The sequence below is a fragment of the Tinamus guttatus genome, unplaced genomic scaffold, assembly GCF_059628265.1.
Source record: "Tinamus guttatus ecotype Peru unplaced genomic scaffold, ASM5962826v1 Tinamus_guttatus_pri_ptg000133l, whole genome shotgun sequence".
Lineage (NCBI taxonomy): Eukaryota > Metazoa > Chordata > Aves > Tinamiformes > Tinamidae > Tinamus > Tinamus guttatus.
Window position 1 is genome coordinate 5017369 of NW_028288667.1, and position 13802 is coordinate 5031170.

General features: G+C 51.2%; 1 protein-coding gene and 1 long non-coding RNA gene across 7 annotated transcripts in view; one reads left to right on the top strand and one right to left on the bottom strand.

The window, feature by feature from the left end:
• The window catches only part of ZEB2 (zinc finger E-box binding homeobox 2), a 102668-nt gene extending 96611 nt beyond the window's left edge, over positions 1-6057 (bottom strand). For 2 of the 3 annotated variants that reach the window (XM_088521807.1, XM_088521806.1), the window contains exons 1-2: positions 5967-5985; positions 3186-3323 (exon numbers count right to left, since the gene is read on the bottom strand). In XM_088521807.1, coding sequence (XP_088377933.1) covers positions 3186-3258 — 73 coding nt within the window. In that variant the 5' untranslated portion in view covers positions 3259-3323; positions 5967-5985. Of the gene's footprint in view, positions 1-3185; positions 3324-5966 lie in introns of all 3 variants that reach the window. The other variant, XM_088521805.1, reaches the window with a different exon arrangement.
• Positions 4708-7722, top strand: LOC148595248 (uncharacterized). 4 transcript variants are annotated; one of them, XR_015913205.1, is made up of 4 exons: positions 4708-5424; positions 5987-6179; positions 6284-6354; positions 7238-7596. It is a non-coding gene; the product is annotated as an uncharacterized LOC148595248 (long non-coding RNA). The 4 variants fall into 4 exon arrangements; XR_015913206.1 differs by having other exon boundaries at positions 4708-5047; XR_015913207.1 differs by lacking the exon at positions 4708-5424 and adding an exon at positions 5620-5645.
• Positions 7723-13802: the final 6080 nt, after the last annotated feature.

Below are 13802 nucleotides of genomic sequence, written 5' to 3' on the forward strand. Positions count from 1 at the left end.
CGTGTTTTTCCGCGCTCTGTTGCAAGGGAAAGAGGGTTTTTCCTCCTCGCTACACACAAGGCGGGTGTCCCGTATTTATTTATTATTTACTCGGTGCCAGGGTAATCGCGCCGGCTCGCCGGGTCTGTATCCCCCCCACACACAGCCCTGTCCCCCACCCCCTCCGGCTCATCCAGACGCCCTGGGAGCCCTGAACTTTCTCCCTTCCCTTTCCATCCGGGAGCGAGGTGGCAGATAAATCTGTGTGCGGAAACTTTGGAGCAAATTAGCTCCAACTTTCCCCCCTTCCCCCTCCTTCCTTGGGAAGGGGTAAGCTCTTTTCATCTATGTATTTTAGTGTATATGTATATGTATATATGCATTTTTTGAGCCAGCCGCTCTGCTCGGCGTGTCCACGCGGCCGCTCCGCGTCCCCCCCGCGCAGCCTTCGCCTCGACGGGGCGCCCGTGCGGCGGGACGGGGGGGAAGAGAAGGAGGGCGGGAGGGGGGAACTCGCTGCCCTCTTCCTCCTCCTCCTCCTCCTCCTCTTCCCGGCCCTGCCGCCACTTCTCCTGCAGTGAAAGTGTCACGGCGTGAGTCAGGCGGCCGCCGATCATCTGACCCAACTTCCCCGCATTCCTGCCTCCTGCCCCCTCTCCTGAGGGTCTTCCCTCTGGCCCGGGAGGGTTTATTCCCCCCTCCTCCGGCCTCGCTGCTGCCTCTGCCCGGCTCCCTCCATCCCGTTATCCGCGGAAATGCCCCGTTATCCGCCCGCCCCCTCCGTCCAGCCCCGCGGGCGCTCGGTCCCGGCCTGGAGGGCTCAGTGCGGCCCTCCTGGCCCCGCACCCGCCTCTGTCCTGTCCCCTGCCACCCTTCGGGGTTCCTCACGCCAACACCACTCCAGTTTCCTCGATGACCACCTCTCTCTCTATATATATTTATTTTGGTGGTGGCTTTCTCATTTTATTTCTCTTCTGTCGCGTTTCTAAGGAATTCCTGCACAATTTCGATAAGCATCACTTTTTTTTTTTCTTTTTTTTTTAAAGTGTTATCAGCAAAGACACAAGCTCAGAAGTGACATCTTTTCCACGAATCCAGGAAAGAAGAAAAATCCACTCAGAGTCCAGATAAATCCTGGGCAATTCCCAACGGGAAAGGCATTGGCTACGTGCTCGTCGAGACAGAGAAAGTGAAATAAAAAAATAAGAAATAAAATGAAATAAAAGCCCACTTACGCACAAACCACCCTCGTCTACCTGCTTCTGGGAACCAGGACATTTCTGGCTCCGAAATGAATGGAAGAAACAAATTTTGGGGCACAAAGAGTGGAAAAGACAGAAAGTGGAGATTTTGTCTCCCTTCTTGGCCTGAACAAGACAAGTTCAGGCAAGCAGTGCGCTCGCTTGCGGTGAAGTTGGCGGGGTCTGCGCGCGGGTCCCTTAAAAAATCTCAATTAAACTTTGGGCTCCCGAGTGTCCCAAGCGACGTGAGCGCCCTGCCAGGAGCCCTGTCACCCCCTGCCAGGTCCCCGAGTGCCACCACGGCCACCACGTCCCGCCTTCCGTGCCCCCTCGCTCTGCGGATCAAACGGGGCTCAGAAAATATCACGCATCCTTCCCCGCACGCCATGCGGTTGGTTCAACGCGCTAAACTAATAATCTCGCATTAAAAAGAAGGGAGGGAAAAAGACAAGGAGGCTAAAGAAGGAGAATAACCCCCCCACACACACACTCAAACACTCAGAATATTCTTCACCGCGAAAGAGCACTTCTGGGTGCGTTGCCTTAAATCTCATTCTCTTTTTCTCTCAAAAAATGACTGTTTAACATAAGAAAAAAGGCTACTTGACACAAAGCTTTTGTTATCCAGTTGATCAGCAACGTGCTTTAGATACTTGTAAGGGGAAAAAAAGCCCCACAACAGACATTGATTTTAGAAAATCAATAACCAACATTTAATAAAAAGAACAGAGGAAACACAAGAGAGGAGAGGGAAACATTACGTGTAATTTTAATGTCTACTAAATTACCCAGAGATGAGGGGAAGGGGAGGTCTCCTCTGTGAGGACCACCTTAAATAATGACAGACACCAGAGTAAAGGGTGGTGGTGGAAGACGGGGGGGGAGACTTAAAAAAAAAAAAAGATAACAAGGAGCGGATCCTTGGGAAGCTGCTTGGAATATATTATTTTAGTTGGGTTTCTTCTCCCTCTCTCCTTTTCTCTCTCTCTCTCTTTTTTTTCCTTGCAATACTAAGCCAAGCAAATAGATCAAAGACAACACAAAGGGAAAAGCCAGTGTAACATAACGAACAGTTTCTGACTAAAATTCCTCTATCACTCCCCCATATGGCTCGACGCCTCCACCACAACAAGAAAAAGACACACACACCCGCTCACACTCACAGCCTAGAGAGCGCGGAAGGGGAGGAAGGGGGGAAGGATCATTTGTTTCTAATCAACATTCTCTTGTCTTTGTGTTTTTTGGGGTTGTTGTTATTGTTTCCCCCCCCCCCCCCAATTCCGTTTTTACCCCCCCACCTCGCCACTTCAACGAAGCGGCCGCGCTATAAGCGGGGCGGGCGGAGGGTGCGCGCAAATGTCCCCCCCTTTTCCAGCCGCTCCTCCCGAGGAAAGTTGGGAAAAGTGGGGGCCGGCCTGGGAGTGGGGGGGGGGAATCCACACGGAGGCGGCCGCCAGCGCCGCGCTCGCTCCGCAGCCCGCGCACCGGGCACGCAGCTCATTAGCGTTATTAATTATTGGGGAGGAGGAAGTTTCGCTTTCGAGCGGCTAACAATAAAAATAAAAAAGAGAGAGAAAAAAGAAAAGAAAAGCGGCGAGCGGGGCAAACTCGCGGCACCGGTTCTCACGCTGCCGCCGCTTGGCTTTTTTTTTTTTTTTCCTTTTTTTCCCCCCCTCTTTCTTCCTTTCTTTGGTCCTTTCTGCCTTCCCCGGCGGCGCCGCCGCGCTCCTTGCGCGCCCCGCGCAACAAACTTTGGGGGGCGGCGGCCGGGCGCGCTCGTCGCCCCCCGCGTCCTCCCCCAACGCGCCGCCCCGCGGAACCGCTGCGCGCCGCTTGCGCGGAGCCGAGGAAATAACGGGGAAACAAAATAAAAATAACAGATGAAAACAGGGGAAAAACAGGGGGGAAAAGGAAAAGAGAGGGGGGGGGAAAAAAAAAAGAAAGTTGGCCGCGGGGGCCGCTTACCGTGCTTCCTGCGCGGGTTGGCTTGCTTTCGCCTCTTACACCTGGGGCCATCCGCCATGATCTGCTGCTTCATTGATGCGCGCGGATCAGATGGCAGCTCGCATGGGCTCGGCTCCGCGCCTCAGCAGCTCGCGGCCCCTGCGGAGGGAGCAAGCAGAGCGGCGCCGGGGGCGCTGCCATAGCGCGCTCGCAGCGCGGGCGCCTCCGCGGAGCCGCGCGCGCGCGCCCCGCGGGGCGCCCATCCACGCGCGCGCGCCGCCGCCGCCACCCGCGCGCCGCGGAGCCGGGGTAGGGCGGGCTGCTCGGTTAGTTACTTAGTTAGTTAGTTAGTTAGTTAGTTAGCGAAGTCGCGGCGCGCGTTGCGCCGGCGGAGCGGCGCGGAGGGGAGAGCAGAATCGCATCTCAAATGACTCATAACTCATGACCGTATGAGGGAATGCGCGGCTTTTTTTTTTTTTTTTTCCTCCCTTACACTCGACTCAATGCGAGGCGGACCGTCTACCCCCGAAAAGTACTTTAATGTGACATTAGAAGTTGCTTTCGCGCGGAAACGCTATCCCCCCCGCCCTCTCCCCGCTTCTTTTATTTTTATTATTTTTATTTATTTATTTTATTACTCCTTCCTCCCTCCTTCTTCCTCCCCCCTCCTTTTTTTTTTTTTTCCACGTTTTCCAAGTGCACTCGAGCAAAGTGATAAGAGCCCAGGGAAACATGGCTCTCCCGTGCCCTTTTGGGGTAAAGCGCAGCGCGCAGCCCTCCCCCTCCCCCCCGCCACCGGCGAGCCCTGTAATTATAAACCCCTGTCACCTTTTTAGTCAGTTTGACAATATTCAGGGTTTCCCCTGCCCCCGAGTTAAACAAAGCTTCAGAGTGTCATTTTTTTTTTCCTTCCCAGAAAAGAAACAGAAATCAAAACTACCGCTGTCAGAGTTTGCAGGCTTTCAGTGGTGGGTTGTTGTGTGTGTGTGTGTGATTTTTTTTTTTTTTTTACCCCTTTTAACTTATAAACTCCTGGAGCTCCCGTATGGCCGCCTGGATGTGCAGCCTCGCAGGAGGCTCTATCTGTCAAAAGGCGAGTGCCAGAGCCCGGGCTTCGCCTGCGAGGTCGCTCCTGAAACTAAGTCCAGCTTGGGGAAGATGCTGTCGCTTTAAAGATGCTTTGACTTGCGGATTAGTTTAAACAGGGGGCTATAAAAGATGTAACAGATGCAAACTGTAAAACAAGGGCAATTAACCCTTGCTCTCCTGGACAGAAACCCTCCTGTCCCCCCCAGCCATTGTCCTTCCCTGCGCTGCAACTTTGGCACAAAATGTCAAAAAGTGACTACCTGCTTCGGCATCATTTTTGCAGCAAAGTGCATTTTCTTTTTAATTGTCTCTTCTGACTCTGATAGAGCTTTACAGCAGGACTGAGCAGTCCAGTGCGTTGCTCCTAGGTCTTTTATTCTGCCTGAACTCTCTCTTATTAATTTTTCTTCCTCTTTTCTTTCTTTCTTTTTTATTTTTTTCCTGACAGATTTTATGATCACAAAACCTGCTTGGATAAAATAAATACCCCCTGAGCAGGTAAGTGGAGAGGGATATTGAGAAAGTGTGGTCGGGGGCTGCCTGTTTACTCACACCCTCCTGCCCATGAATCCGCCTGGGCAGAGGGAGCTGATAGGGATGCGTGTGCGTGAGGAAGGAAGAGACTGAGAAATGTCCTGTAAACTTTATTATTTGCCAGTTATTTCGGATTCTGGGGTATGCATCAGCACCATCACCGACCTCCCAGCAGATGCAGGGAAGCGAGGAGGGTGCAAATTGGGAAGAGCCCCGCTCTCCGCTTCCCTCGGCGCCTTGCATTAGCAAAGCGACCAAGGGTGAGTTGTTTTAAATGCATTTCAGTATCTCCCCTGCTCTTTGGCATGCCAGAGATAAAAAAAGTTGTCAATAATTTTAAACCTGCAAACCTCAAGAAGGTACTTTTCTCCCCAGAGGACCGGCTATTTATTATTATCACTATTATTATTATTTTGCTTTTTGGGTAAGTGACTTTTAAGTCCCAGCCAGTACTTTCACTTCTTGCTTTAGGATCCCAGAAGCCAAGGTGCTGCTTCACCCAAGCTCCACAAGATAAAATAAAGAAATGAAACCGGCCAAGCGGAGCTCGGAGCAAAGTTTCAGCTCGGGGGAAACGCGGCTCCCGGCGCAGCCCTTGGCCCGGCCGCGGCTCCGCGGGCCGTGCGGGCACTAACAGGTACCTGCCAACTTTCCCAGCACGAGGTGGGAAACCTCCCAGATAAAAGAGCAGGGGAGTGGGTTGGGGTGTGCTTTTAATTATCATTTCTATTATATTATTATTTATATTATTATTTATATTATTATGTATATTATTTTCACTCCCTTAGCAGTGAGAGCTCCTTCTCCTCGCGTTTAAACTTTTGCAGCCGGAGGCACCGCTCGCACCTGGCCGGGCAGGTAGCGATGAGGGGTGGGCGGCGGTGCCGGGGGTCGCCGTGCCCCGAACCGGGGCTGCCCTCCCGGCCTCGGCGCCCGAGCGGCGGGAGGCTGCGGGGGGGGCGGGTGGGAAAAGGGAAAAAATATATAGAAGGAGGTTTGCACCCCAACTACAGACAAGCTCGGGAGAAGGAGGGGAAAATAGCGGAAAAAAAAAAAGCTAACCCGCGGAAAATAAAAAATAAATAGAAATTAAATAAGCCCACCGCAGCGCGGGGTGGTGGGAGGGAAAAGCGGGGCGGTTGGAAAAGGAGAGAAAATGGAATTAAATTGCGGACCTACCTGCGAAGTCTTGTTTGTAGTTTTGGCCAGAAATGGTGAGAAGAAAAAGCATGAAGAAGCCGCGAAGTGGAGGAAGAAAAAAAAAAAAAAAAAAAAAAAAAAAGGTGAAGGAGAGATGCAGCTCCTGGAGAAATTGTTTAAAAAAAAAAAAAAAAAAAAAAAAAAAGCGCCGTGCAAAGAGTTGTCGGAAGGACCGTTATTCCTGCTGGGCAGGTTAGGACTGATCTCTTTCTGCCACTCCAGGAAACACAAACCTGGGGACGGACTGACGTGTTACGCCTCTTCTAATGACATTTTTTTCTTTTTCTTTTCTGTAGGAGCGAGAGGAGAGACCCTGAAACACACGCCACCTATCTTTGTGGGGAGGGATAATTGAAGAGCACCAAACGTGAGCATCATGTGGGAACGTGATCGCCAAGTTTCTCTGGGAAAGGATCTGGGATAGATTATACCTTGAAGTCCCCGCGAACGCTTTAGCGGCAGAAATGCGATTCCGCCGCCTCCCGCCCGCCCCCCGCCCCGCGCCCGCCCCCCGCCCCGCTCCGCGCCGCTCCGCGACCCGCCGCGCTCCGCACCGCGCCGCCCCCCCGAGCACGAGCCCTTGCCCGCCCCCCTGCCCCCAGGTATCGACCCTGTCCCCCCCCCCCGGTATATCCTATACTATCCTATACTCCCCCCTCCACGGGCGCATCCCCAGGTGCCCCCCCCGTCGCATCCTCCCGCCCCCCCGGTGCATCCTCCTCTTCCTCGGCTGCACCCCCTCCCTCCAGGCTGCCCCCCCCCAATCCCGGGTGCACCCCCCGCAGCTGCACCCCTGTCCCCCCCCTTGTCCGGGGTTACATCCATGCCCTTCCCCAAGCCCTGCCGCCTCCTTCCCCCTCCCCCAGCAGCATCGCGGCGCCCCCGGGCGGTATCGCGGGTCCGGACCCTCGGGATCGCCCCCCCCCAGCTCCGCCCGCCCCCCCGGGCCGTATCCTGCGCTCAGCGCCCGCCGGGCCCCTGCCCCGCCGCGGGAAACGCGCGTCCCGCGTCCGCGCCCGCCCGGGAAGCCAAGTCCGCACGGGCGCCCGGCTCGGCTGCTGTTATTTCATTATTTTTATCGATTCGATCATTTTTATTATCTTTATCCTCGTGTGTTTCTTTTCTTTTGGGCATTTTTTTTCTCATTTCAGCACTCATCCAGGTTATTTGAATAGTCAGCTAAATCTGACGAAAAAAAAAAAAACCCTCCAACGTGCTGAGATCTTGCAGCCTCTCTGTTTTGTTCACAGATCTGGATCAGGGGTGAGATGGGTTCCCTGCCTCGTGCCGCTGCTAGGGAAGCAGCTGGACGGGCGCGGGGACAGAGCGGGAGAGCGACGCGCAACTTCGCGGAGGTTACAAGTTTTTTCACCTTTTTTTCAAGTATTAAAATTAAAATAAAATTACATCTCAGAAGGGGAAAAAAAAAAGCCCAGACTCCACCTTTGCACTGAAGGGATTGGTTATGCAAATATGGAAGGGGTTTCCTGGCAAATACAGCTTTCTACTGTATGGTTAATTAAATCATCACTCAAAAGCCTTCCAATGTGACGCTCCTGTCGTAATCCAATCAGGTTACGTAGGTCCTAAACAAGAAAGATATTTTCCACATCTGGAAGTCAGCAATTTAGCAAGTACTGCACATTATTAACCAATTCAGAGCCCACTTCCCAGGGGGATTTTTTTTCCTTTTTTTTTTTTTTTTTTTTTTTTTTTTTAGTCTAAGTGTTCTTAACCAATGCTCTGCTGTTTCGCTAATCAAAAAGCCGATTTGCGCTGCGCGCAAATGAGAAGTAGCGCAGAAGTAAAGTGAAGGCGCCGGAGCGGGGGATGCTGCAGAAGGGGCTCGGGGGTCCCAGCCGAGGCGCGAAGCGTCTCTACCCCTAAAAACGGTCTTTAAATAATCTCAGTGCGAGGATAAACTCAAAACTTGGCATCGTGCGGGCTCGCGTGGTGCTTCCCGAGGGCGAACGCGTCGCTGCCCGAAGGCTGTGCAACAATTTCTCTGCTTTGACAGAGTTAAATCTATTACATTTCTTCTTCTCCCCCCGCCGCGCCGCCCCCGAAGAAAACTGAAACAAATGGTGCGCCGATCCGACACTCTACTTTTACTTACATTAAGCTAAGATAAACTGCTCCTGAGCTGTGCATGAATGTGCGCCTAAAGCAAGAAGGCGAGCGCTAGCAGTAGTCACTAGCAATTGCACTCAGAAGTGTTCCCGATCAGAGGACACCTTTCCAATGATTAAACATCGCGAAGGAAGCGAGGGGGGTGGGAGAGCCCGGCGCGTCTCTGCAGCTCCTCGTTTCCCCCCGGATTCGCTCGCTGCTTCTCCCGTGCTCCCCAAACCTGTCCCGCATGGACAGAAATCGGCGCCTGCCGGGACTGCGCGGGCGCGCACGCTGGGGCGAGGGGGAAACGGGGCTCCGCAAGGGCCCGCGAAAGTCGGGAATGGGAGCAGAATTCCGGCTCCCTGGAAAGCCGGGAGCACCGCGGGATCCAGCGCGGGAGCCGCAAGAGTTTTTATTTTCTTTTCCTTTTCCTTTTTTTTTTTTCCCCTTCCTTTTATTCCACTTCCCCCCTCCCTTTTTTGCTTTCCCTCCCCGTATTGCAGCGGCAGCGCGCGCAGGCTGCGCGGGGACGCGCGGAGCGGAGCGGCCCCGGCTGCGAACCCGCCCCCGGGCTGGAAATCCTCAATTATGCAAAGCGGCAACGAGCTTTTTTAGCCTTTCCCCCCCTTTTTATTACTATCATTATTAATATTTTTCGGTCCGAGTTGGGTCAGCCATGCTGAAAGTTTTGATGCAACTACTCGCTAACGCCCCAATTATCTTCTCCCAGGAATTCCTTATCCTATCCATGCCTAAATATACCTGTACTTACATCGACACACACACACAGAGTGGTGATATCTTAATGAAATATATGGCACGGTGCAAATATCCTGAAATCAGATTCGGGGATTATTAATTTGAATTAGGTCCTCTCAGATGCAGAAGACACTGACTATAAATCAAGGGCAGCCTGGCAATTCCTTAAAGAGCTAAACTGAATTTAGATGCAGATGATAAAAAGAAAGAAAAAAAAAAGGGGGGGGGGTGAATGCTAATTTCTGAGCCTTCCGATTTCTAGTCACCCACTTTTATAAGAAAAAAAAAAACAAAAGCAAAAAACCCCAACAAGTTCTTAAAATAAATTAATCCCATTACAGACGCCTCACATGTTATCCATGCGTTTCCAAATTACAGAATGGGGGGACGAGAGGCTGCGCTCCAAGCAGCGGTGGGGAGCGGGGCTGTCGCGGTTCCCTTATGGAGTGAGGCATCCCCGGCAGGGTGACGAGCCACCGCTCGGAGCGGTGACGTCCCTGTGTCCAGAGCATCCCTGAGCGTGTCCTGGCCGCCTCATCCCTGCAGCCGCCGCTGCCTCCAGAGCCGCAGCACCCGCAGAGCGACGGGGTCTCTGCAGGGTGCCAAGCACAGACCCCCGCGTGTGATTTACATATGCAATGCCAGGTGCATTTTATTATTTTTTATTTTATTTTATTACATATTTACCTATTTTATTTTTATTTTATTTTATTTTATTTTATTTTATTTTATTTTATTTTATTTTATTTTATTTTATTTTATTTTATTTTATTTTTTATTTAATTTTAATTTTATTTCTTATTTATTTTATTTTTTATCTACTTTATTTCTCATCCCCCCCTTACCCCCCTCTCCCCCCACCCCAGCCCTTTAAATGTTTGGCCACGGGACGTAAACATTTAGCTAAGCCCTTCTGAGATGGAATTTAACCTTAATCCTGGCGACGGTTTCCTGCCCTGCGCGAGCGGCGGGCGCGCGGCTCCTGCAGCACATGGCAGCAGGGATGGCCTGGGGGTGCTGCCCGCGTTGGGGTGTCGCTGCCATCTCACCCCCCAGCACCTTCCCTGGGTGCCACGGCCACGTGCAGCATCCCTGGCGCCCATGTGTCTTTTTTTATTTTAATTTTAATTTAACTTTTTTTTTTGGCAAATGCAGTTTGCAAACAAGCAAACTAGATAAGGCGCCGTGCTCTTTTTGCACCTGGGTGCATGTTTTTTTCCCCGCCTGGGTTTTCCCTGCGTGGATATGTAGAGAGCAGAGGTGATGCCGGGATGCTCCTCTTCCTCCAGGGCGGGGGTAGGGAGCTTTCCCTTCGTGCAGGGCATCCATCCCGCACCTCATCCCGGTGGGATGCAGCCCCAGGGAGACCCCGCAGGGATCATTACCATGAGAAAGGGGCCGGGAGCCGGGAAAACCCCCGGATGGAGCGGGAGCCCCGAGGGACTGGGCCCCCCGGCAGCCTCGGGCCTGCTGCTGAGAACGGCCGCCGTCGTGGCACGCGGAGCAGGCGCGCGCCCTGGGCCTGCGGGACGCTTTTTGGGGGGATTTAGGGCATTTTCCCGGCTGATGTGACCCCCAACTGCACGGTTGCAGGTACTGGTGGGAACAGGCCCTGTCCAAACCCTCTCACATCGGGCAGCTTCTTCGGAGGCTGCTGGGGACGGTTTCACCCCGTTAAGGACACGTTGGCTGCAACGAGGCTTCTCCTCGAGGCCTCCACTCAGCTCTCCGAAGTGCTCCCAGGAGCATCAATCCTGGTGGATTAGGGACTAAAAACACTATGGACTCCCGCGCGGAGCATCCCCTGCTCCATCCAGGTGTCCCAACAAGCCCCCAGCCGTTTTCTTTCTCCTTTTCCCTCTCTTTTTTTCCCTCTGTTTCCCCAGCAAGCAGAGGGCCGGGGGAGATGAAGAACGGGTCAGGGAACAGCTCTCCCCCCTCCTGCTGGCGAGGTATTTGGGAAGAAACCTTTTGAATCAACATTCCCAAAGTTTTCGAGTTCCTCTGCGGAAAACCCATGTAGGGATAGGATGCGAGCCAAAAGCAAGGGGGAAAAAAAAAGAAGAAAAAAAAAAAGATCGTCTGGCTTTAATTTATCTATCCCTGGGCATTTCTAACAAGCAGATCGCTGTAATATTTAATCTCCTGTGAGTCCCCGCATGTTAAAAGTGAATCTCCCTCATATGTTTTTGTTAATTTTGTCATTTATAAAGTCGCTCCTGATGGCCCGGCGCTGTCTGGCTCCTGCCCACGGCGCTGGGAACGGAGCTACCACGAGCCCAGAAGATTTTCGGTAGGTGGCCCAGGTTGCCCACCCGGGGCCGGCCCGTTGGCATCAGCAGCTCCGGGTTTTTTCCCAGACGTGTGTCCGATGCTGCGCCACGTTTCTTGGCTCGGTCGGCAGCCATTAAAATTCGCTGCTCACTTTTGTTTACAGTTGGTTGTTTACTTTGCTGAATTTTTAAAAACTTGTTAGAATGCGATTGAACACAGATTCAACAGTATTTAGGATGGGAAAAAAATAAAGATGCATTAGAAAGATGCCTATTATGCTTCAGAATTATTAATTGACGTTTTTATGATGAATAATTAATCATTTGAATAATTTTCGTATCTCTGATCTGAACACATATTTGCATATCTAATGTCTGATTTTAAATGTGGTTTCTTTAGTCGCATTCTCCCAGGACAAAGACGTGAAGTAAGTAACATCCTAAAGCAAAACTTTATTTTTTTTTCCCTTTGCACTTGTAAAAGTATGTCCATGGAAATGCAAGTTTCTGACGAGTTCGGAAGCTGCTAATAATCTACGCAGAGATATATGCGTTTAGAGGAACACGTGTCTGTTGGACACAAGCACATCTCGGGCCCACTTTCTTAGGCATTTTGCAAAGCAGAAAGCACCAAGAAGTGTCCTAGATATTCTGTGTCCCTTCTCACCTAGATGACACAGAGTAAGAACCCTCCAGGTCATCTAATGGAGGGGCATTTAGAATACCCAAAGCTTTTTATATTTTCTTTTCTTCTACTCTTTTAGGGGTGCCCCTTCTCCTCCTGCTGCAGTTTGACCCGGGCGGCCCCGTTCCCGTGTTGCCGGCGGTGCCGAGCGTTGCTGGCCGCGAGTTACAGGCGGCGGCGCCGGTTGTGCGAGGTCGCCGGTTGTGCGAGGGCTGTTGCGAGCCCGGCCCGGCCGCAGCAGGAACAGAAAGGAGGAAGGGGCAGCCGGACAAAACCAGAACCAGAAAGGTGCAAAAAACCCCTAAATTTAAGAAATTAAAGGACTAGCCCATGCATCCTCCGCCTTAGACCCCTTAGACCACAAGCTATATCGCCTAACGGCAACCCTCTAGCAATTGCCCTCACACCACGTCTGAATTTGATTATTTTTATGTTTTTTTTTTTTCTTCCTTTTAAAGAAGAAATAATACTGTTTAAGAACTTTCATTCAGTGGCATGTCGAAATGTACAAGCATCCTAGATATTCTAAGTGTGGACCACCGGCATCTTCTCCACGCTGAGAAACGAGGACGGTGAGATGCTGTAGCAGTACCCTATATAAAGGCAGTGCTAATTCTGTTCCACAGACTAAAGACATCACACTGAAATGGAGGTGACCGTAGCAGAAGGCAACGCATAGTGGTGTTTACTATCACTTCGTATCATTGGTGTAGTGAAGACGTTACACTGAAGTACAAAATTAAATTAAATAAAACCTTTCCATCTCCATCTTATTTTTTTTTTCTTGCTGGCTAGCACAAAATACGATCAGGAAATATGTTTTTTTTGTGGTGGAAGTGCATTATGTAGATTGTGGTAACATAGTGGGCAATATCTGACAAACAGATACTGCCTAAAGAAACTGTGAAATGCAGTTTCTCAGAACAGGCTGAAGTTATATTGAATAGGATGTTTAGCAGTTGCATATGCTCGATGATAACAGATTTTTTTTCTTTTTTTCTTTTTTCCGCTGGGGGGTTGGATTTGCAATAGCGGAGCGGTCAGCTTGAGCAAGACTCACAGGGCCACCCTAAACCAGGAGAGAAAGGCCCCAAAAAGGCAGAAATTGTCACCAAGCACCAGGCAGGGCCCTGAACCTGCAGCCGAGAATTGCAGGATGGATCCATCACCTTTGGGTCTAGGCTGAATTCCCATTTATTTGGTCCTTCCTAGCGTCGGACATTCACTGGCTGATGATAATTAATAATCTGAAGTAATGGGGAACGACCAGAATCTGAAGCAAAAAAACCCCATCCCAAACCAACACTTCTTGCCATTTTGCTGAAAAATCGCTCCATGCTGCATCTAAGCTATTTTAAGCCCTACCATGCCTTTTTTTAACATGCATCACCTATCCTTCTTCCAGCCACTGACAGGGATGTGAGAACTGCAGCTCCAGAACAACTGCTGCTCTTCCCTGGAAGCCTGACAAGCAACCTTCAACCTGAAACCCTCTGAAAACGGCTAATTTTATCTTTCTCGAAGTTCAGGAAGCATTTTATTTTCTGCATTTCTTTCCCCCTGTTCTGGCAAGCTGGAAACAGTGCAAAGGGAATGAGGATGGCAAGAGTCTCCAGTAGGTCCACCTAGATGCAGAAGGAGACGCCAGAGCCTTTGCTTTCCTAAATTTGGGGCTAGAGGACAGGCAAAATGGCCCAGAAGATCTGCCCCAGCCCTAGGCCATGACTTCTGCATCTCCAGTGCTGTAATTTTTCTTTATATTCTCATGTAAAGCCATTTTCGTGGACCAAGCACGGTGTCCATAGCAGGAGAGTCCTCTCCTAGTGGCTCATATGGCTCAGTCGGGCAGGAGGAGCGATATCCTCCGTATATTGGCCATTAATTTTCCATATGGAGTGAGCACCAAAGCCAGGAAAAGGGTGGATGGATGCTGGAAGCAGCACCAATCGGCACATAGGGAGGAGGGGATCTCCTTCCACTTGAAGG